The 24218-nt window shown below is 43.3% G+C and overlaps 1 protein-coding gene across 1 annotated transcript in view; it reads left to right on the top strand.

Moving 5' to 3' along the window:
* col5a3b (collagen, type V, alpha 3b) overlaps nt 1-24218 on the top strand; it is a 120769-nt gene that overhangs the window by 37377 nt on the left and 59174 nt on the right. Inside the window, exons 9-31 of the mRNA XM_060899323.1 lie at nt 7344-7385; nt 7524-7586; nt 7670-7744; nt 10382-10465; nt 11539-11595; nt 11994-12047; nt 12159-12212; nt 12318-12371; nt 12523-12576; nt 12904-12957; nt 13108-13152; nt 13317-13370; nt 13448-13492; nt 19523-19576; nt 19698-19742; nt 19840-19893; nt 20011-20055; nt 21782-21835; nt 21945-21989; nt 23033-23086; nt 23272-23379; nt 23464-23517; nt 23610-23663. Of these exons, the coding sequence (XP_060755306.1) occupies nt 7344-7385; nt 7524-7586; nt 7670-7744; nt 10382-10465; nt 11539-11595; nt 11994-12047; nt 12159-12212; nt 12318-12371; nt 12523-12576; nt 12904-12957; nt 13108-13152; nt 13317-13370; nt 13448-13492; nt 19523-19576; nt 19698-19742; nt 19840-19893; nt 20011-20055; nt 21782-21835; nt 21945-21989; nt 23033-23086; nt 23272-23379; nt 23464-23517; nt 23610-23663 (1302 nt within the window). The remainder of the gene's footprint in view (nt 1-7343; nt 7386-7523; nt 7587-7669; nt 7745-10381; nt 10466-11538; nt 11596-11993; nt 12048-12158; nt 12213-12317; nt 12372-12522; nt 12577-12903; nt 12958-13107; nt 13153-13316; nt 13371-13447; nt 13493-19522; nt 19577-19697; nt 19743-19839; nt 19894-20010; nt 20056-21781; nt 21836-21944; nt 21990-23032; nt 23087-23271; nt 23380-23463; nt 23518-23609; nt 23664-24218) is intronic.

Here is a 24218-nt window from a genome sequence, read left to right as displayed (position 1 = left end):
AGTTGGATGGTTTCAGAGTGGTAGCCGGAGATCCTCAGGGTGAGCGGGGTGGTAAGGTCGGTGATGGTGGTCAAGCCGGTGCCATTGAGTGTCAGGATGTCGAGGGCGAGTAGCGGGATTCCCAGACGCTTGGCAGTGGTGGAGCAGATCAGGTTCCTGTCTGCCCTTGAGTCGATGAGGGCCTGGAGATGGTGATGCTGGCTGTCATGGATGACGATGACAGGGATCAATGGTCGATCAGCAGGGGGCTGGTTCCGAGCGTTGCCCACCAGGGCCCCTCGATTCACTGGTGGTCTCTTTCCCTTTAGCGGGCAGGCTCAGCAGATGTGTCCTCGCTGACTGCAGTAGAAACAGGCCCCTGTGCTCCACCGGCACTGTCGTTCCTCCGCTGACACCTGTACCCGATCTACCTGCATGGGTTCAATGGGCGAGGCAGGAAGTGGAGAGGAGGTGAAGCTGGGGCAGGTCTTCTCTCTCCTCCATTGCTGGAACTGGGCGTCGATACGGTTGGCGAGATCCATGAGACTGGAGAGGTCCGACGGCAGTTCCTGCGATACCAGTTCATCCTTAATGGCGTCGGACAAGCCATGCAGGAATGCGTCGACCTAGGCGCTCTCGTTCCAACTGAACAATGCCGCTAATGTCCGGAACTTGATGGCGTAGTCCGAGGTAGACTGGGACCCCTGCCACAGCTCCATGAGTTCCCTAGCCGCCTCCCAGCCGGACAGAGAGCAGTTGAAAGTTCGCCCCATCTCCTCAGAGAAATCTTTGAAACTGGAGCAACAGGGAGCATTGGTGTCCCAGACCACTGTTCCCCACTCCCTGGCCTTGCTGGTGAGGAGCGTGATGATATATGCCACCTGGGAGCGTTCTGTGGGGAAGGTCAGAGGTTGCAACTCCATGATCAATGAGCATTGAGATAGGAACAATCTGCAAGTACCTGGCTCTCCATCATAGGGCTGAGGCACTGGGAGTCTCGGCTCACGGAGAAAAGCAGTGGCAGGAGCTGAAGTAGGTGATGGCTGGGCAGGGGTAGGCATGGCTTGATAGCCCTGCATCTGTGTAGTGAGGAGGTTGAGTGAGTTGGACAGGGTGGCGAGGTTCTAGGTGATCTGCTGGAGGTCTTGTTGATGGGTCCCAAGGAGAGTCCCTTGCTGCTGGATAACCATTCTCAGACGGGTGAGTTCCACTGTATCCATGTTGGCCAGAACATACTGTCATGGGTGGTGGAGGTGTGGTGAGATAGGATCCAAAAGCAGAACACAGACAGTTATCCAATAAATAAGGTGATTTAATCCAGGGAAAAAGGGCATGGCAAAAAGGTAAACAAACAGGACAAGAAACAAATGGCAAAAATAGTCCGGGAAGAAAAAAAAAAGAGACAAAAAACTTGACAAAAACACAAGACAGGCAAGGGCAAAAATGCTAGTGCAAAAAAACCATGAACAAGAATAAATGCTAGTGCAAAAAGCCATGAACAAGAAAAAAACAGTGCAATAAAAACCAGAAAAATAGCTAGAGCAAAAAACCATGAGACACAAAAAGGCACAGAAATGGCTAGAGTAGCAAACGAGATGTTCTGGCAAAGTCAGATTCTGAGAATGGCATATTTATAAGCAGCGGTGAAAGCCAGGAAGTGAATACAGGTGAGATGGAATTCCCATCCCGGATCTGGATCGGCACTGGCATGAGAGATCCATAATCTCCAGAGTGGATGTTCGGGGTGGAGAATGACATATATGGTATGAGGCAGGAGGTCAGTGGTGCAGTCATGTGGTCTATGGTGCTGTAGACCGCTGGAACACTTCACTGAGGTCATGATATACTTCTGGGATGGGGTCATGATGGGCTTGCTGGGATTTTCCACTGACGTAGATGCAATCATGAGATTTCCCCATCTATGGCTTTAATCTTAAGGGGATATTATAGTGGCTGTGTGGGGATGTTGAGTCACATGATGGTGTCATGGTCCATGAAGCTGTCTGTGGCTCTGGACTCAATCAGTGCTGAGATGACAGAAACATCCTGAGTGCTTTATCTGGACCTTTAAGGTGAATGATTGATGAGATAGAAAGTGAGATAGACTCACCATGAGAGAACGTGGGGATGTGGATGTCCTCTCAGCCTGAGGGGGAAGGACCTTGTTGTGAGTCTTGGTGCAGTTGGGCCACTGGGCCACAAAGTTTTTAGGGATGCTGTAGTAGAAGCACAGTCACTCTCTTCTGTGATTTTCACATTCAGTGCAGGTGAGCTTGTCTTGTCCGTGCTGCAGGGATTCATGATGGTCGGCAGAGGGTGCAGGACTGACAGCTTCCCAGTAGGTCTGTCTGTTTCTGATCAGTTTGTCAAGACAGATGGACAGGTCAATCAGGGATTCAAGGGACATCTTGTCGTCATGGCACACCAGGTCCTTGAGCACCTCAGAGTTGAGACCTTGGCATAAAGCTGCTTTCAACATGGGCTTATTCCATCGACTTACAGCTGCAAGTGTGTGTAACTCTAGTGTGTATTCAGCTGTGTTCTTGTGTCACAGTGAGTAGCTGTTCTGCTCTGATTTCATTGCCCTCTGGCATGTGGTAAAAAAAAACTTTATGGAACAGGTCAACAAAGTGGTCATAAAAGGACAAAGGGTCCCCACCATGTTTCCATATGGCTGTAACCCATCTGAGTGCTTTTCCCTGTGATCAAATAAATGAATTGAGTAATATTTTGGTGATCAGGGACATTTATTTTCTTGGAGAAATACAGGGAAAGGGGGCACAGGAGCAGGACTGCATGGTTCACCTGAATACTTTTCAGGACAGGAAATGAGTGATTTGGGTGGTGTTGTCAGCAGTTGGTGAGATCTGAGAGCTTGGGAGAGTGAGTAGATTAACCTTTGCATCTAATTCACCCAGATGCTGGTTTTGTTCTCTAGGCAGCTTCCCTTGAGCTGCCATGGCACTTGGCCAGCCTACCTCTCCTGCTGCATCCACTGGGATGGCAAAATAATCTGTCAGGTAGGCACTGGGGGCAGAAGTAAATGCAGTTAAAGATTTATCTAGAGACATTGATTTAGAGACAAATCCAATGTGATCAGAAATCAGGCACAGAGTCAGATGAAAAGCAAACAGGATATTAGAGGCAAAGGACAAAATACATGAATCAAAGAATCAAAAACTAGACCAAACCAGGAATGATAAATTCAGGCAACAAAATGACACTGAGTGTTTCCTTCATGCTGTGTGTGTGTGTGTGTTTAAATCAAATGGTAACCTTCCCTCCTGAAAAGTGAAGCCAATGCTGAAGCGCTAAAATCTGCAGTTCCTTGAATGGCCACTTGAGGCAGGTTACAAAAGCGAGTCAATTCCCCCAGGGGATTTCAACTGGTTCTGCCCCAGGGACCACCATTCAGACTAAGCAGTAGCCTGCAGCCCCCTGTGTGTGCGTGTGTGTGTGCGTGCGGGTGGCAGGGGGTTTCTTACCTGCTAATGAGATACCTGGGCATGATGATTTGCACACAGTCTGTCTATCTGGGGGGATATTGTTGTAGAAAGTGCCAGTCTCATGTCATTTTCAGATGCCAGCCTTGCCCTGTACTTGTTCTTTATGTATGCAAGTGTTGAAAAACCACTCTCACAGAGGTATGTGGTTGGGAATGGTAGAAGACATCTTACTGCTTTTGTTGCAAGCTCTGGAAATTCTGCCTGACAACTGGTCCAGAACTTCACAAGGGGTTGTGTATCAAACAGGTGCTTTCTGACAGTTTGTTGACATTTCAATTAGCTGATCCTCTTCTGTTGCTGTTAAGCTTGACCCTGATGCTGCATCATTACTAAATGGGAGCATTATCCACTTGCTGTCACAGCGCCACTGATCTGAATCTTTGAAGTACTTCTGGAATTGCAACACTGCATTCCTCAAATTTTCACAGACTATGCCTTTAATGTCTGTGCTCTCATTATATTCCTCAACTGAATGAAACATAGCTAAGTTGCCACTTTCGACTCTTTCTATCCACCTCGACATTTTTTTAACGAACGCATCCAGCTTTTCGTAGAGCTGCAGGATGTTAGAGTCTCTCCCTTGCATTGAGCTGTTTAACTTGTTAAGCTCTGCAAAAACGTCTGTGAGATATGCCAGCTTAGTTAGCCAATGGCTGTTGTTAAACTTAGAAGCCAGTTCACTGTCCTTCTCGCATAAGAAATCATGAATAGCTTCGCGCAGCTCGAACACACGGGCAAGGGTCGTGCCGCGAGACAGCCACCTGACCTCGGAGTGATAAAGAAGGGTGCTATGTTCACTTCCTAAGTCTTGACATAGGGATGCAAACAGGCGTGTATTTAACACACTTAGTTTAATCAGTTTTACCATGTCAACAATGTCAACAAAGACACCACTGAGCTCTGCACTGAGATTTTTGGAGGCCAGAGACTCTCTATGAATCATGCAGTGAGTCCAAAGTATTCCTGGTGCTACTTTTCTTATGTGCCCAAGCAATCCAGTCTGGTTACCACTCATCGCTCTGGCCCCATCGCTACATAATGCCACACACTTCTGCCACAAAATATTGTGGTCTTTGAAAAAATCGTCAAGGGCTTTAAATATCTCTGCACCTGTAGTTCACCCTGGAAGTGGTTTGCAAAAAAGAAATTCTTCGCACATAGCACCATTATCCCCGTATCACACAAATGTCAGTAGCTGCGCATCATTGGTAATGTCTGTCGTCTCGTCTATTTGAATCGAAAATCCTTGCACTGTTCTAAGTTTCTCTATTAGCTGCTCTTTCATGTTAGTGGCCATTTCCTCGATTCTTCGTCCAATTGTGCTGTCTGACAACGGAATAGATTTTAATTTGTTTGCAGATTCTTCGTTTATCATGATTTTACACATGTCCATGGCTGCTGGCAAAACTAGCTGCTCTGCAATGGTATGGGGTTTCTTGCATTGTGCAACTCTGAGGGCCACCTGATATGATGCTTTCAGTGCATTTTCACTAACTTTAGCACTCTCTCATGAGAGTCTGCTGTCCTTTGAAATCACGCAACATCTGTTGCATTAACTCGATAGGCTTGCCAATCAATGAACTGTGATGCGTCTCTAAATGCCGCAGTAGTTTTGAAGGCTTCATGGCTTCATTTGAAAGTACTGTTGAGCACACGAAACACAGCGGTACCTCCTCTCCAGCTTTGTGTGTTACTGTAAATCCGTATTTGATGTAATCTTCATTGTATTTCCTTTTTCGTCTTTCCCTATGTTTCCCCGTTTCATCTGTATCTTTTCCCGAACAGCTCACAGCATTAGAGGTGTCCTCTGTGGTGGCATTGCTCCCTTTCCTCACCAAATAGCGATCCATGCTGACAAGCTAGCTTCACTTGTACAGCTACCTCAGCTTTACAGCACACCGTTCAAAATTTAACTTCACAAAAAAGTGAATATTTGTCAAACTAAACTGAATTATATAGCCTTGCTAGTTGCTTTTGCAAGCTAGTTCATTTGCATGCGAAGGACGAGTTTTGATATGACTTTCACGTTACCATAGGTGAAGTACAGTTGATCGACCTGATTGGTGCAACAAGGATAAGGTTGAATCTCCCGTCTTGTTTTTTTTTCTATATTTGCATGATATTTATTATTCATTCTGATACCAAAATCAACTGAAACGATTAGAAAAATAAAATAAAATGAAATTATTCTAAAAAGTATTTTTAGTAGTTAAACTGGATAGCAAGTCACGGACCACCAGCAGTACCGCCACGGACCACCAGGGGGCCGCGGACCACCCCCATGTTAAAATGTCAACCTTTTCAGTGAAAACGAAAATGTTTACAGCCTGATACAAAAAAACAGTTTCAGTCTCTATAGCTAGTTTCTCTCTTCATGACAACTGTATGGAGTGAATTTTTATATAATTCAACAGTTTAAATTATATTGATCCATACATTTATGCATAATTGGGGCAGGGCCGATATGAGTGACAGCTGGGTTTGTGTCATCTTGTTAGCCGCTAGCTGGCATTCCCTCAGAACTTGAGCCAAATACACTGCAGGTGATGGATTTATGTAAATAATTTATGGAGCCTTGTCTATTTTTGTCTAGGAGCTTTTCCACACTCCTACCTGTCAGTTACTTTAATTTGCTTTATTAGATTGGACTTACCTTTCAATATTTTTGATGTCATTACTGCCGATGAAGTTTATCGGAGTCTCCAGTTCAGTAAATTAGGCTCGGACTGACAATTTGACAGCTTGAGTGACAAAAAAAATTACATTTTGGAGTTTGACATAGAAATAATATCCATTCAGCATGAAGATTCACGTAGCAACAGTCAATCATTCACTAAGAGACACTGCTCTGAACTAAATCACAGGTTTGGTCAACTGTTTCATATCAGGTACACTGTGCTATGTGACCATCATAGACTGACCATCTAACAGTAGCTACTATCGACCTCAGCCACTCTGAGCGAGCTATATCGCTAGCAAGCAAGCTATTAACCAAGCTAAAGCTAGTTATCTAAGCTATCAGGGAAAAATATTATTGCTAAATAATGTTGCTTTTATTAACAATTATTAAGATTGAAAAGATGATGCTCCTTGATCAAATATGTTATCAGATGGTTACGTGCCTGGTGATTTTTTTTTTTGTAAACTGGCTGTTGAGGTTATGGTCTGTACCTTATGAAGCGGCTTCTTTGAGTTTAGCCAGTAGCTTGTTGGCTAGCTTGCATAGCTAGCTTGTTAGCTTCGAGGTTAGTAGGTGTAGTAGGTGTATTCCAGCTGTATTATTCCAGCAGCTAGGCTTCACTATACCCGCCCCTTTCTCCATTTATGGACTAGCTGGGAGTTAGGCAGAGTCAGGCACTGCCAGGATGGCTATGCCCCTTAGCCTCCTTATTTGACCTTCAAACCTGCTCTAAAGAAATCCTGAGTGATGTCACAGAGGCTTTGTCCATTATTTTTACAGTCTGTACTTTAAATAGTCTCTGGCTGTGATTGTGAGCAGGTGTGTCAGATTAGAAGTCTGGAGATTGTGAACGTGAAAGTGTGTGTGTGTTGGGAACTGTATTCCATGGTGGCCATGTTTGTAGTCCGTGATGTACTCTGGGAAGCCATGTGACAGTGTTTCTCTAATTTTATATTCTGATGAAGCAAATGTGTTTAAATTAAATCTCAGAAGAGAAAGATAATTATTTGTGGTTATTGTAATTACTGACACAGCCATGCAACAAAATAAACCTTTATTTAAGATGTCATGTGAAAATGATAAACAAAACTCATACAATAAACATAACTGATTGTTTGTTTGTTTGTTTGTTTATAAGTAAGAGTATAATTGTTTACTTGTTCTCTGGCATTGCACAGGGCACCCTGATTGAAGGACCCCATGGTTTACCAGGCCCTGAGGTAATGATGGTGATGTGTATGTGTGTGTGTTTCTGCTCAATGGACTTGCCTCAGCATGCACATACTGGTATGTGTGTGCATTTCTGCATGTGTGTGTGTGTGAGATAGTAAATAAAGTAACTTTTGTCACCCCTGCAGGGCCCACTCGGGGAGCCTGGGCCAGTGGGACCACCAGGACCAAGAGGAGATCCAGGAGAGCTGGTATACACACACACACACACACACACGGAGAGAGAGTTTGACAGTCTGTGATGTTTAACTCTCTTTTTCATGCCCTCTCTCAGGGTCCTTCTGGTCGGCCAGGGCTTGCAGGAGCTGATGGTATTCAGGGACCTCCGGGGACATTTTTGTTGTTACCGGTATATGTGTGTGTGTGTGTGTGTGTGTGTTTGTGAGAGAGAGAGAGAGAGAGAGAGAGAGAGAACTCGCAGCTCAGTGTGTTGCAGTACCCATATCTCACCACCAGGTGGCAACAAATAGATATTAATTCTGATGATGTCCAGGGTGTGCTTGTGCTTCTGTATTTGTGTTATTATTCAGTGCTACTATCAACCCAAACATTTCTGTAAAACTTCCCAGTGGGATGTTTGATATTTGATCAACATAAACCAAGCAGAGGAATAAACTGTCTCCAGAAATCCCACTTCAGGAGAAAAAGCAACAAAAAGCTTTCTCAGAATCTCATCTGAAAGTTCTCCTTAAGTTCTTTATGAGCTTAAACAAAAGCGAGATAGCAAGAGTGTGAAGTCCTCAGGGTTTTGCACACACTAGTTCCATAGTTGCAATTAGCATCCAATATCTATGGGGTCCATCCATTATCTGTAGCCACTTATCCTGTACAGGGTCGTGGATGAGCTGGAGCCTATAGAGATCTTGCATGTGACGTCACAGCCGATCCAGATTGTAACAGATGCCATCTTGTCAGTCAAACGCCATATTTCCGCCTTCTACTTCTGCTTCTACCTTTTCTTCTGGAAAACCCTACTATATACAATTCTACTACAACGGCTGCGGCTACAAGCTCTCCCTACCTATCCACGTTTTTTATGTTTTTTGTGTGTATTTTTGCGTGTTGTTCGTCTGTACCGGACTTCAATATCCACTACAACCGTATGGACTTACTGGACATTGGTTTCCAGCAGAAAATAACGGTTTGTAGCGATTTCCATCGCATGCACAACATTCCGGACGAGATAGCAAGACCAGCGGGGTCTCCGTGGATTGTTATCGGGTCTGGCAGGCGAAGGAGGCGGCGTCGGGAGAAGAAGCAAAAGCGAGGCTGCAGAGCCGGCCTGTTGACTAAGCTCAGAAAACAGCCACTCAAATCTCCACTGCCAAGCCTCTATCTCTCCAACGCCAGATCCATGGTAAACAAGATGGACGATTTGGAATTACAGCTGGAATTACCTTATTCTATTCTATTCTATAATCGGCTGGTCAGTGCTATACTAGATACTACTGATATATCTAGTATCAGTACTAGTAATACTTAAGTGACTTACCCATCCAATGAGGATTGTTATTTTCTTGTTTACAAGATGCCACATCTGAGGGCAGCTGACAAATCCTGAATTTCTGTAAAGATAACTGTCCAGAGATTTATAAGCACGCAGTGCTTCACCACTGAACAGCGAGGGAAAGTTTATGAGGTAATTATACACATCTGGGTATTCCACCTCTGGCAGTTCCATATCCACTGACCCGGTCGTGAAAACTATGTCCGGTAATCGATAAGGGTCATTAATCTGTAGGTCGTTTATTTTAGACATATATCTAGTTATCTGTTCATTAGAAAAATGAGCCGTGTAGTCCGTCGGTTGAAATGTATCCATTTTGTACACGAGTGCAGCAGTATTCAGCAGTGTTTTTTACCGACAAGATGGCGGCTGTGTACTTTCCGGTCATGTGACTGCAAGATCTCTATTCCAGCTGACTATGGGTGAGAGGTGGGGTACACCCTGGACAAGTCGCCAGGTCATCACAGGGCTAATACATACAGACACACAACCATTCATATTCACATTCACACCTACAGTCAGTTTAGAGCCACCAATTATCCTAACCTTCTTTGGACTGTGGGGGAAACCGGAGCACCCGGAGGAAACCCACACAGACACAGGGAGAATATGCAAACTCCACACAGAAAGGCCCCCGTTGGCCACTGGGCTCGAACCCAGGACCTTCTTGCTGTGAGGTGACAGTGCTAACCATTGCACCACCTAGCAGATGTGTCCTATCCAGTGTGACATACAGAGTGCTTAAGCCTAGGTCACAACCGGACGTATGATTTTTTGGCCGTGTGATTTTTGGCGTTTCCCAAATCGCTGCATTTTTTTTGTTCATGGAGAAAGACGCACGTTGGCCGTAAGTTTGTCTTGCAACCTGAAAAAAACGTAGAGTTTGTTTGACATGACAAAGAACCTCTGCGGCCAGTCTACGGCTAGAAAATCAGCACGTCACACGCGCGTCCTCTGTGCGTTTCACGCACGCCCTCCGTGCGTTTCTTGCGTTTTTTGCATGTAGACCAGCCGGAGGAGCATGTACGGCCGATTGTGACCGAGGCTTTATCCAGAGCAGTTGGGGGTTCAGTGCTTTTCTCAAGGCATTTCAGCCATTCCTGCTGATCCAGGGAATCAAACCAGCAACCTTTTGGTCCCACAGCTGCTTCTCTAACCATTAGGCTATGGTTTCCCCTAGCTATGGGATATGAAATTAAAATGAAATTAAAATTGTGATGTGAAGCAAAATATTAGTGAACAAAATTGGGATTTTACACACCTTTAATCAACATTGTTATTTTCTGCAGATCTAATAATCTTAGGAAAACATACTCTCTCATAACTTTAATTGCTACCAATTTTATTCAAATATTTGTACAAACAAATAAATATCGTACCATATTAATATTAAATATACAGTAAATATGATGCTCTGGCTGCAAAATACAAACACATACAGTATCAGTGCTTCGACCCCTAACACTCTCTCCCTCTCAGTTCCAGTCTGGAGGAGATGCTCATAAAGGGCCAGTGATTTCAGCAATAGAAGCTCAGGCTCAGGCAATTCTACAGCAGACCAAGGCAAGACAACACAACGCTTACAACTTAACATGGAAAACACACTTTGACTAAACAACATTTAAAAAAAAAGCATTGATAATTTGTTCCAGTGACTAAAATCCCTACCAACCATCCCATCATCCCAACACACTTACAGCTGTTACTGCATGAAACACTGCTTCTACCATGTATGAGTCTGAAGGGGGTGAATACTTATGCATGCAGCATTTTTCAGGTTTTAATTTATTTTAAATAATAAGTTTTGACTTTGAAAATATACTTTAAGCACAGGTTGGTTTGCATCATGTATAATCCAGACGAATTTTATGATTGCAACTTTTGCAAGACATTAAATATTAAATTAGATTATAATAAATTTATGATGCAGTTAAACCTTGATACCACAGAGACATGTTTCTGAGGCTACATCCACACGACAACGGCAACGAGATTTTTTTTTTAACGGGTAAAAAAATATCGCGTCCACATGGGCAACGGATCAGTAAAATATCAGGTCCATATGGCAACGCAACGCTTGCTGAAAACGATGCAATACACATGCCACACCTCTACGTGCGCTGTAAGACGGTCCCATCGGAGACACCAGAACAATAGAAGAAGTAGGACACATGCGCATAAACCCCTTCTTCTACCCGGCACTGAACTGCTACTACTCTGGGGTCCGCCATTGTTGCTGTTGTTGTTACGAATTATGCGCGCAAGAGTGCTGCTTGTTCTAGTCATGTGGTTGTGACATCATCGTAAACAAATCCGTTCTACTCATCCAGACAACTTTGCAGCGGCACCATTGCCAGATTTTTCCACTCTGGAAACCGTTCTCAAAAAATATCGTTTTGGGGCACCCAAAACGCCGGTGCCGTGTGGACGCCAGGCCGAAACGATAAAAAATGTTATCGGATTCACGTGAATCCGTTGCCGTGTGGACAGGGCCTGAATGTGTGTTTTGTATTACTTTTGTCCTGAGTTGTTTGTGTTACTGTTTGAATATCGTAATAAATTCACAGTGCACGATGGAGTTTTTTTAGTGTGTGTGTGTGTGTGTGTGTGTGTGTGTGTGTGTGTGTGTGTATCAGCTGTCTCTGAAAGGGCCTCCAGGACCATTAGGTCTGACAGGACGACCAGGTCCACTGGTGAGTTTTCAGATTGGTTGCTTATTTTTCTTCTCTGTTCTTTATAGTTAAAGACTTTTTTTGTTTTTACAAAATGTAAATTTGTGATTTGTGCTGTTCTGAATGTTATTATTGATATTTTTTAAATTATAAGCCTACTTGTAGGCAGTGGTGAAATCTTTACTTTCTACTAATTGTTTTTCCCAAATTAATTGATTTAAACCTGTTTTATTTTCGCCTCTTCACCGTTGGTGCGTGTTGTGTTGCTCTCGTATCCCACTGGCATCAGTGATCTGTGAGATAGTTTTGTCATTTATTTGAAGGAAACTTCTAATCCAAACCAAGTCACTATTAGAGTATTAGGTCTCAGCTTTAATGTGACCTGGATTGTGTTTTCACCCTCTCTTTGATTTTGCCAGGGCCCCCCGGGGTCAGTGGGGCTGAAAGGAGACGCTGGTCTGCCTGGCCCACCGGTAGGGGGCGCTGTTCACACATTATGTTCTGTATTTATTGCCTGTGAATGTTAACTGATAGGATGTAGATGATTGAGATTGATCTCTGTGTTTCTGTCCCTTCCCTCCCAGGGTGTTCGTGGGTTTCCTGGTATTCCAGGACCAAACGGGAAACCAGGAAAACGGGTGTGACTTAAATCTCTCTCGCTAATCATGTACCTCTAATTAATTGTTTAAATGTGACTGATTCAGTGCTTTTGTGTACACGTGAGTGCTTGTGTTTGTTGTCAGGGACGTGGTGGGACAGATGGTGCTCGAGGGGAACCAGGAGAAACCGGAGCTAAAGTAAATCAGACCCACACAGATACATGGAATAAAGCAGAATCACACACTGATCTGTGATCTTACTGAACATCAGCAATCAGCTCCATGAAGTACAGGTTCTTGCTAATTTACAGCAGTGCAAGGTGTAAACAAATCTCTCTCTCTCTCTCAGGGTGACAGGGGGTTTGATGGTTTACCTGGACTTCCTGGAAACAAAGGGCATCAGGTATGAGAGAATAAGAAAACAGAATATGATTAAAATAGTAGCAGTAACTGTTTTAATAGCACCAGTGGCAGCTTTAATAGCAGCAGTAACATTTATCATGGCAGCAGTAAGTGTTATAATAGCAGTTAAAACAGTTTTAATTGCAGCAAATTTAATGTCAGCAGTGAGTGTTATAATGGCAGCAGTAGATTATAATGGCAGCAGTAACATTTAAAATTGCAGAAGTAGACAGTAATAGCAGTAATAGCAACTTTTCTTAAATCTTTCTAAAGTGAACTCATTCTGTGTTGTACCATGTGCTGAGTGTGTGTTCATGTGTGACTGTAGGGAGAGCTGGGGAAGCGAGGGCGGGTCGGTCCACCAGGAGAAATGGGAATGAAGGTAACGTGTTTAAATACATTCCAGAGTTTTCACTGTGATGTTCTGTACACAATTGCATATGTACATTTATATCTGTGTCTCTGAGTGTGTGTGTGTGTTCAGTATAAGACCAGGCATCTCAGTGTGTATGTACATCATTGTTTTCCTCAGGGTTCAGACGGCCAGCCAGGACCTCGAGGACAACCAGGAGAGCCTGTGTGTACTTCCTGCTTCTATTTATTCTTAATAATAATAATAATGTTTACATTTATTTCGGAAAATCTTTCAGAGCTTCTCCACTTAAGCCTGAATTAAACTGGAAGAAAAGTGAGATATACTGTTGTTTAAAAGTGTGTATCTTATTTCTTTGTTTATTGCAGGGTTTACAGGGAATGACCGGCTCCAGAGGACCTCCTGGACCTCCAGGGCTGACTGTATGTCTCTCTCACACACACACACACACACACTACTCCTGTTTAATCTAATCTCAGTCTCTATCTGTGTTTCTCAGGGAATTCAGGGAGTTGATGGAGTTCACGGTCCAAAGGGCAATCAGGTGTGTAACCTTTCATTTCCATCTGTGATGTTCTTGTTTTTATACCAAATTGCCAGAAGGAGCAGCAGTAACACACCCAGGTGAGGATGAGAACACAGTGGGTGAAGATCAGCTCAGACAGAGAAAATAAAACCCTGAACCAGGCTTGAACCCTGGGCTCTGTTCTCATCAGTGTGCTGATTAAACAGTGTGAACTAACAGGACACAGGTACAGCTCATACACTGCTGTCTCAGGAAGACCAAACTGCACCTCTCACTCAGAGTGCACCACCGCCCTCTGGTGGCCAATCAGGGAGTGACATTATCATCATTACACCACTGCTGCAACTTCCACTAATAATCATCATAATACACTTTTATTTTCATACAGTATTACTGTGAGTATTCCTGCTGCTGTTAATCATATTAATACAACTATTACTGCTGATCTTACAAGTACTGTTACTGTTTCAACTACTAATACTAAAACTACAACTATCATTACTCCTGATATTACAACCCCGATTCCAAAAAAGTTGGGACAAAGTACAAATTGTAAATAAAAACGGAATGCAATGATGTGGAAGTTTCAAAATTCCATATTTTATTCAGAATAGAACATAGATGACGTATCAAATGTTTAAACTGAGAAAATGTATCATTTAAAGAGAAAAATTAGGTGATTTTAAATTTCATGACAACAACACATCTCAAAAAAGTTGGGACAAGGCCATGTTTGCCACTGTGAGACATCCCCTTTTCTCTTTACAACAGTCTGTAAATGTCTGGGGACTGAGGAGACAAGTTGCTCAAGTTTAGGGATAGGAATGTTAACCCATTCTTGTCTAATGTAGGATTCTAGTTGCTCAACTGTCTTGGGTCTTTTTTGTCGTATCTTCCGTTTTATGATGCGCCAAATGTTTTCTATGGGTGAAAGATCTGGACTGCAGGCTGGCCAGTTCAGTACCCGGACCCTTCTTCTACGCAGCCAAGATGCTGTAATTGATGCAGTATGTGGTTTGGCATTGTCATGTTGGAAAATGCAAGGTCTTCCCTGAAAGAGACGTCGTCTGGATGGGAGCATATGTTGCTCTAGAACCTGGATATACCTTTCAGCATTGATGGTGTCTTTCCAGATGTGTAAGCTGCCCATGCCACACGCACTAATGCAACCCCATACCATCAGAGATGCAGGTTTCTGAACTGAGTGCTGATAACAACTTGGGTCGTCCTTCTCCTCTTTAGTCCGAATGACACGGCGTCCCTAATTTCCATAAAGAACTTCACATTTTGATTCGTCTGACCACAGAACAGTTTTCCACTTTGCCACAGTCCATTTTAAATGACCCTTGGCCCAGAGAAGACGTCTGCGCTTCTGGATCGTGTTTAGATATGGCTTCTTCTTTGAACTATAGAGTTTTAGCTGGCAACGGCGGATGGCACGATGAATTGTGTTCACAGATAATGTTCTCTGGAAATATTCCTGAGCCCATTTTGTGATTTCCAATACAGAAGTATGCCTGTATGTGATGCAGTGCCATCTAAGGGCCCGAAGATCACGGGCACCCAGTATGGTTTTCCGGCCTTGACCCTTACGCACAGAGATTCTTCCAGATTCTCTGAATCTTTTGATGATATTATGCACTGTAGATGATGATATGTTCAAACTCTTTGCAATTTTACACTGTCGAACTCCTTTCTGATATTGCTCCACTATTTGTCGGCGCAGAATTAGGGGGATTGGTGATCCTCTTCCCATCTTTACTTCTGAGAGCCGCTGCCACTCCAAGATGCTCTTTTTATACCCAGTCATGTTAATGACCTATTGCCAATTGACCTAATGAGTTGCAATTTGGTCCTCCAGATGTTCCTTTTTTGTACCTTTAACTTTTCCAGCCTCTTATTGCCCCTGTCCCAACTTTTTTGAGATGTGTTGCTGTCATGAAATTTCAAATGAGCCAATATTTGGCATGAAATTTCAAAATGTCTCACTTTCGACATTTGATATGTTGTCTATGTTCTATTGTGAATACAATATCAGTTTTTGAGATTTGTAAATTATTGCATTCCATTTTTATTTACAATTTGTACTTTCTCCCAACTTTTTTGGAATCGGGGTTGTACTCCTACTACTCCTACTACTAATGCTAACACTAGAAATATTCCGACTGCTACTATTACTGTTAGTACTATTACAACAACTAATGATGTTAGATTTGTTACTAATACTATTACTGCTAAAATTACAAGAAAATGCTAGAATGGGACTGAAAAAATAGATTAACTATCAGATGCTACATCTAAAAAACAAACAAACAAAAAATCCATGAAACCTGAGTACAAGAATAACAGAACATTCAGTTAAATAAACATTGTTCAATAAATTTTACAGGCAATAACATTATATATATAAATCTCCTTCTTGCCCCCGGTGGGGGGGTGGTATCCATGTCATCCTCAAGCTTGGGTCCTCTACCAGAGGCCTGGGAGTTTGAGGGTTCTGCGCAGTATCTTCGATGTTCCTAGTACTGCGCTCTTCTGGACTGAGGCTTCAGATGTTGTTTCTGGGATTTGCTGGAGCCACTCTCCTCAAGTTTCTCATGTTCCTTCTTCCTGATGTTGGCGTCAGCTGGGAACCACCTCTTCACCACCACAGCTATCACCACATCTATCACCACCACATCTATCACCACCACCCTCTTCTGCTCTTTGTCCACCACCACTATGTCCGGTTGGTTAGCCAGGATCTGTTTGTCAGTCTGGAAGCTGAAGTCCCACAGAACCTTGGCCCTGTTGTTCTCAGCCACCTTCTGTGGTATGGCCCATTGGGACTTGGGTATTTCTATTCCATACTGGTTGCAGATGTTCCTGTATACTATCCCAGCCACTTGGTTGTGCCTCTCCATGTACGCTGATCCAGCTAGCATCTTACACCCTGCTACTATGTGCTGGACTGTTTCAGGGGCTTCTTTGCACAGTCTGCATCTTGGGTCTGATCTACTCTAGTAGATCCTGGCCTCTATGGCTCTTGTGCTTATGGCCTGTTCTTGTGCTGCCATGATTAGTGCCTCTGTGCTGTCTGTCAGTCCTGCATTATCCAGCCACTGGTAGGATTTCTTGATATCAGCCACTTCCTCTATCTGACGGTGGTACATGCCATGTAGGGGTTTGTCCCTCCAGGTTGTCTGTTCCTCCTCCTCCTCTGCGCTCTCATCAGGGTTCTGCTGCCTGAGACATTCACTTAGCAGTTCATCCTTTGGGGCCATCTTTCTGATGTATTCTCGGATTTTCGATGTTTCATCCTGGACCGTGGTCTTGACGCTCACTAGCCCTCGGCCTCCCTCTTTCCGCTTAGTGTATAGTCTTTGGGTGCTGGACTTGGGGTGGAACCCTCCATGCATGGTGAGGAGCTTTCTAGTCTTGATATCTGTGGCTTCTATCTCCTCCTTTGGCCAGTTTATGATACCAGCGGGGTATCTGATGACTGGTAGTGCGTACATGTTGATGGCTCGGACCTTGTTCTTACCATTCAGCTGACTTTTCAGGACCTGCCTTACTCTCTGGAGGTATTTGGCTGTGGTTGACTTCCTTGTGGCCTCTTCATGGTTTCCATTAGCCTGTGGGATGCCAAGGTACTTGTAGCTGTCTTGGATATCACCTATGTTGCCCTCTGGTAGGTCAATCCCCTCAGTCCAGATCATCTTGCCTCTCTTTGAGACCATCCAGTCACACTTGTCCAATCCAAATGACATCCCTATGTCATCGCTGTAGATCCGGGTGCTGTGGATCAGAGAGTCTATTTCTCGCACGTTCCTGGCATACAGCTTGATGTCATCCATGTAGAGCAGGTGGTTGATTGTTGCCCCACTACAGAATCGGTACCCGTAGCCGCTCTTCGTGATGATCTGACTGAGGGGGTTCAGGCCTATGCAGAACAGCAGTGGTGATAGCGCATCTCCTTGGTATATGCCGCACTTGATGTTGACTTGGGCAATGGGTTTTGAGTTGGCCTCTAGGGTTATCTTCCACATTTCCATTGAGTTCTGGATGAAGGTCCTTAGGTTCCTGTTGATCTTATACAGTTCCAGACATTCCAGTATCCATGTGTGTGGCATTGAGTCGTAGGCTTTCTTGTAGTCAATCCAGGCAGTGCACAGGTTGGTCTGTCTCTTCTTACAGTCTCGGGTGACTGTTCTATCGACCAGTAGCTGGTGCTTGGCTCCTCTGGTGTTACTGCCAATTCCTTTCTGTGCCTCGCTCATGTATTGAGCCACATGCTTACTCATTTTTGCCGCAATGATGCCTGACAGGGCCTTCCATGTTGTGCAGAGACAGGTAATTGGCCGGTAGTTGGATGGGATGGGTCCCTTCTGGGGGTCCTTCATGATTAGGACTGTCCTGCCTTGGGTTAGCCATTCTGGGTGGGTCTCATCCCTCAGCAGCTGGTTCATCTGTGCTGCTAGGCGTTCATGGAGTGCAGTTAGCTTCTTCAGCCAGTATGTATGGATCATATCGGGGCCTGGTGCTGTCCAGCTCTTCATCTTTGACACTTTTTCTTGGACGTCTGCCATTGAGATGGTTACTGGTTCTTGTTCTGGGAGGTTGCTGTGGTCAGCTCTTAAGTCCACTAACCATTGGGCATCGGTGTTGTGTGATGCCTTTCTTTCCCATATGTCTTTCCAGTATTTTTCCACCTCAGCTCTTGGTGGGTCTGACCGGTTGTTGTTCCCCTGCCACTGAGAGTACACCTTGGCTGGTTCAGTGGAGAACAGCTTGTTTATTCTCCTGGCCTCTCCCTCCTTGGTGCATCTCTTCAACCGGGTGGCCAGAGCTGTTAGTCGCTGTTTGGCAGTTTCGAGTGCCTCTGGTATGGAGAGTGAGTTGTACTTCCTGGGTGCCCCTTTATTCACCATGTTCCCTTTCTGTAGTTCAGCTAGCTGGCTAACTTCTCTCCGTGCTGCCTTTATCTTGGCCTCTAATCATCTCTTCCATGGTGGATACTGTTTATGTCCCAAGCCCACCTTGTGTCCAAGCATCTCCATGATTACTGTTGCTGTACTGTGTATCAGCTTGTTGGTCTCAGTGATGGTTCTTATGGAGATTGTCTTCAGAGCAGCATTCACATCTACTAGTAGATCTTCTGAAGGTACTTGGCAACTCAGCTTCGGTATTCGTCGGGGGCTCCAGGTTTCCAGTTGGGTCACGATCTTCCTTCTCAGGTCAGCAGCTCTTGTGTTGAGGCTGTTAGCTGTTGGGGCCTGGTACCCAATCTCTGGTTGTGGGGATAATGATGACATCTCCCCGCTGACCTGTCTTCCTGGCTCCCCCTTGCTGTAGCATCATTGTTGTATTTCATTAATCTCTAGTTGTGATAGTAGATTTCGATTACGGATGTTGGAACACTGGGCTAATAGCTGTTTCTTTGTTAGCCTTGACTGTGGGTTTCGAAGTATCCAATGGTCCCACATTCGCTGCATGTATCCCCTCTCTCTGGGATTGCTTGTATAGTAGCATTCCAGCAAATCCGTATTTTCTGTCCTCATCCATCGATGTCTTGTTCCAGTAGCCCATTTCTCATCAGTTTGCCCTGGTTCCCTAGCAACTGACACAGACCTTGTTGACCCGGGCGACGTCTGAGCCAGTATGACTCTATCAGTTATGTCTTCACTCATTCCTGAGGTAGGCTGATATATCATGAGGGGTCTTGCCTAAGGACCCTTACTGGATGATGTTTTGCCCCGACCGGGATTCGAACCGCATTGTAGTCAGTGAGCATTACCACTGTACTATCCAGTGTGTGTGTGTGTGTGTGTGTGTTTATATATATATATATATATATATATATATATTGTATGTGTGTGTGTGTGTGTGTGTATGTATGTGTGTGTGTGTGTGTATGTATAATATGAATGATATCATAAGTATAAATAACACAGGTGAATATTTATGTAAATTATGCTATAATGTATAAAGAAGTTTAATTAAATAAACTGAATATTGTTGATGAATAAGTATACTCCTAGACTTATTACATCACTTCCTGTTTTACAGGGATTTCCAGGTGAACCTGGAGCACCAGGACAACAGGGAAACCCAGGGTTTCTGGTATAAAGACAGACACACACACACACACACACACACACACACACACACACACACACACACACACACACACACTTACTTCCTCTATAATGTCTACTGAATCTCTTCATGAATATCCTTCCAGGGATTTCCGGGACCTCAGGGACTAATTGGATTACCAGGAGAGAAGGTACAGCGCTCTCTCTCTCTCTCTCTCTCTCTCTCTCTGCGTATGTGTGTGTGTAGACATACTGATGGTATGCTTACCTTTGTTGTGATTTTTACAGGGACCTCCAGGAAAAAAAGGAATGCAGGGGTTGCCAGGAACTGATGGACCTCCAGTGAGTTTTACACACACACACACACACACACACACACACACACACACACACACACACACCTGTAACGTAACCTTAATTGCCATAGTAATGTGCATCACTTGCTATTTTTCTCTTCAGGGTCACCCAGGAAGGGAAGGACCACCGGGAGAGAAAGGACTGCTGGTAAATGATAGTAAACACACACATTTTTCATATATATATATATATATATATATATATATATATATATATATATATATATATATATATAATGTTATATACTAGTATATATGGGTCCATCTCAGAAACTGGTCTCTCATTTGGGACATTATGGTCAAAAAATAAATTTTCTAATTTTACTTTTTTTTTTTTTTTTGCATTTGCCTAACACTCAATGTTTCTTTTGTCATGTTTAATAAGAATAAAGATAGTATCTTGCTTTATCTGGCCTCCACTGTGGAAAATGTTTTTGATTACATTTGAAGTGCTTTTGTAAAATTGATTTACATATAAAATAACTACATCATGAAGAATTAAAGCCCCTCCTTCACAGATGAGCGAAAATATTGAATACATTTCCTCTTTTTGATTGCTTGGGTTAAAAATGCCAAGTTATGATGACTGAATTGATTATTCACTTAAATATGAATAATATATATTTTGGGTATTTGATATGGCGAAATAGGACACAATGGAAAAATCAAGAACACACCGGAAAGATGAGAATAACAGCGGTGGTAAAAGAACAGCGACTGTACCGGCTGAAGGTCGCGCGGGTCTCTGCTGCGGCGCGCGAGCACCGGGACATCACTACCGCACCGGACGGAGCGCGAGGCGGGGGCGGGGCAAAATGACTGGCTGTAGATTCTATCAAAAGTTCGATCTAAATTGACCATGATTGCAAAATATTGGGCAAAAATACACAAACACTACGAAATATGAAAGTAAGATGAAAAAGAAACATTCTATTGCCTTATACTGCAAGATTAAAACAAAGTAAAACTGTCAAAACTCACCTTTTCAGTGATAACGCCCGAACAGATCACCCGCGTAACAGAGAGACCGCAAATGGAAGCGCGATCAACTTCTAACTGTTGGAGTGGAAAATTCCATTCTACACATGCAAATTGTTAATGTGTGTCCTTCCCCGCACACAAATAACACGCTACGGTAAAAAATAGACCACAACTCATTTTATAGCTCAGAAATTCATACAAGACCAGCTACCATCGTAACATATTCTGTAAGAAACATATTCTATACCTAACTTTCAGCTTTCGTTTTAAAAAACAAAATCGCAGATTTATAACTAAATTTTTATATGGCGTAGTGATTTTAAGTTACTACTTTTGGTGAGGTCGTGACCTTGACCCTGAGGCTTTTCATTTAGATCAAAACACACGATCGTATTGGTTTTGGGTTTGCGGAAAATGGAGTTACAACGGTGATCAAATATTTTGCATGATGTTTTATTACGGTTATGATTATTCTGTGAGCGCACCAATCCTTAGGTGTATAAAGTTACAACTTAAAATACAATTAGTGATGACTGTAGACTTTTCAGTGGACTACAACCTTTTTAAGGGAATGCGATGTAGTCAATCATTTATCATGTCCCAGATCAAGCCGCCATTTTTCCAGAAATTTGCAGAATTTTTGGCAAATTCTGAGTATTCACATCAAAGATTTAGTTTTATCTGTATTATTTCTTTCATCATTTTATTTCAAATTAAAACCATCACCATTCAAAACCGTATAGTTTATTGACTGTGAGTATATTTAGTGGGGTACCACCACAGTACCCAGTTTCTGAGACAGACCCATATATATAAAATTTGTTCTTCATTTGTGTGTGTGTGTGTGTGTGTGTGTGTGTGTGTGTGTGTGTGTGTGTGTGTGTTTGCTGAAGGGTTTAGTAGGAGTTCAGGGTCCTGTTGGATATCCAGGAACTAGAGGAGTGAAGGTAAAACCTTTTTCTGCACTCTGTGTGTGTGCGTGCTCCGTATGTATATGTGTTTCTGCTTTGTTCATGTATGTACGTGTGTGTGTGTGTGTGTGTGTGTGTTTTTCAGGGTGCTGATGGTTTGAGGGGACTGAAAGGAAGTAAAGGAGAGAAGGTGAGTGATGAAGCTCCACCCACGCTTTCTGAAACCATCCAATAAACTCACCCACACTGTTTCAGTTCAGCTAACTCTGCCCACCATCAAAGCTGCACCAAGCCACACTTTATTCACTACTTAGTGCACTTTAAGGAGTCCACTCTCACACAGTGACAACCCACAATGGTTCACGGTGAACTTACCAAGTCCTTTTCCAAATAGCTTCTGATTAATAGCTGTTTTATTTATCTATTTATATCGACATCTAGTTTATTATTAATGGTCTGATCCCTCAGGTAATCTTTAAGTTTAGTTTTGGCCATGCACTACCCAAACTGAGAATCACATCATCAGTTTTTCTTTGGCTAATCAGACACAAGGTATGCCACCACTCTTGCCAGAGCAGTTGGGGTTTAGGTGCCTTGCTCAAGGGCATTTCAGCTGGTCCAGGGAATCGAACCAGCAATCTTTTGGTCCCAAAGCTGCTTCTCTAATCATTAGGCCATGGCTTCCTCAAGATGTAATTAAATCTTGAAAGAAATATAAATCTTTAAAAATGTAATCTTTAAAGAAACGAAAAATTTGTGGCTTCCCGAGTGCTGCAACAGAAAAGTGTTCACCCTATTGTTGGGAACTCAAATCCTGATGATGCCACTGTGGCCAGAAGCCTCTGGGTGGGAGTGGTGTACTTTCCCTCCTCTGTCAATCAGAGCAACACCAGACAATCATGGGAGTCAGTGAACTCATGTATGCAGAAGAGGGTGGGTAGTAATGCAGTTGGCTTCGTGTGCTAGCTTTCACGGTCCCTGGTTAATAACTGTTGTATGATGAGAAGAGCTAGTGGGTTGGAATTAGAATAAAACCAAACAAACAGAAACTTGTCATTAATATTAACGAGGACCTTCTGTCTAACACAGACACGCTTCTGGTAAATTGTTACTGCTGAACCAGAAAGAGGATGATAATGGGGTGTTCTTATGGTTTTGGATGCGCTGGTGTGTTTATCAGGTCCTGACTGTGTGTGTGTGTGTGTGTGTGTGTGTGTGTGTGTGTGTGTTTAGGGTGAAGACGGGTTTCCAGGAGTGAAAGGAGAAATGGGTGGAAAAGGAGATGATGTAATTACAAATGATCCCATTTACTGAACACACACTGTTCTCTAGGTTAATTGCTCAAGTTGGGATGATGGCTATGTTCCACATTCCAGTGTTTGACACAAGACCCCTTACTCAAGAACACTTTAGAAAATCATGTGGATTGGAATGAGGTCCATTGATAGTGATGTCCTACTTTGTCTACATAGGGAGATCCTGGATCCCCGGGCATGCGTGGTGAAGATGGTCCAGAAGGTGTCAAGGGTCAATTAGGCCCAATGGGAGACCCAGGACCCCTGGGCATTGCTGGAGAAAAGGCAAAAATCATTAATAATCTTCATCATCCATATTTTTTATAGAGGAGATCACTCATAAAGAAAACTAATTCTCTCTTTGCATAGGGTAAACTCGGTGTCCCCGGGTTGCCAGGTTACCCTGGGCGGCAGGGACCAAAGGCAAGACCAGAACAAATGCTTTCACTAATTTATATGTGTATAAGCAAGGATGATATTCTGTTCAATCTTGTTGTGTGTTTTGTGGGTTTCAGGGTTCAGATGGCTTCCCAGGGGTTGTCGGTGTTCCAGGGGAGAAAGGACGAAAGGTCAGTAAGAAGGAGTGTAAATATTTACTGCTCCCAGATTTAACCTAAAACAACACCAAATGGCAATGATATATAGAGTATGAGCAGTTACCGTTCTCCCAGTAGCCATAATGAAATACTGTTGAGTGAAGGGTAGGAACCTGACAAAGAAATCTAGGAATTATGTGTAAAGTAGACAGGAAGGCTCAAAAAGTAAGTGCACGGCTTGAGTAAATGTTCCACAATCGACATTCAGGTAGGTAAAGTCAGGGAAATGTATAAGAACATAGAAAATAAAAACGTCAAAAAATCTTCAGACCTGCAGCTCTGACACCTGCAAGATTTAGAGTCTTAATAAAGAGAGAATAAAGAGAGTCTGGTGAGGAAACGACTGTTTATAGCTGCTATAATGTACATGATAACAGGAATTAACTTGTGTCCGTAATGTTCCACATCATTAAATGCACCTATAAATGCATAAAAAAAATATGATGTGCCATTGTTTAATAAATAAAAATTGTAATTGTTGACAAATTGCTATTGTATAAGAGGAATAAATCAGTTGGGGATGTGCTG

Source organism: Neoarius graeffei, chromosome 18 (genome assembly GCF_027579695.1).
Source record: "Neoarius graeffei isolate fNeoGra1 chromosome 18, fNeoGra1.pri, whole genome shotgun sequence".
In the NCBI taxonomy this organism is placed as follows: domain Eukaryota; kingdom Metazoa; phylum Chordata; class Actinopteri; order Siluriformes; family Ariidae; genus Neoarius; species Neoarius graeffei.
This window is presented reverse-complemented; position numbering and strand designations above follow the sequence as displayed.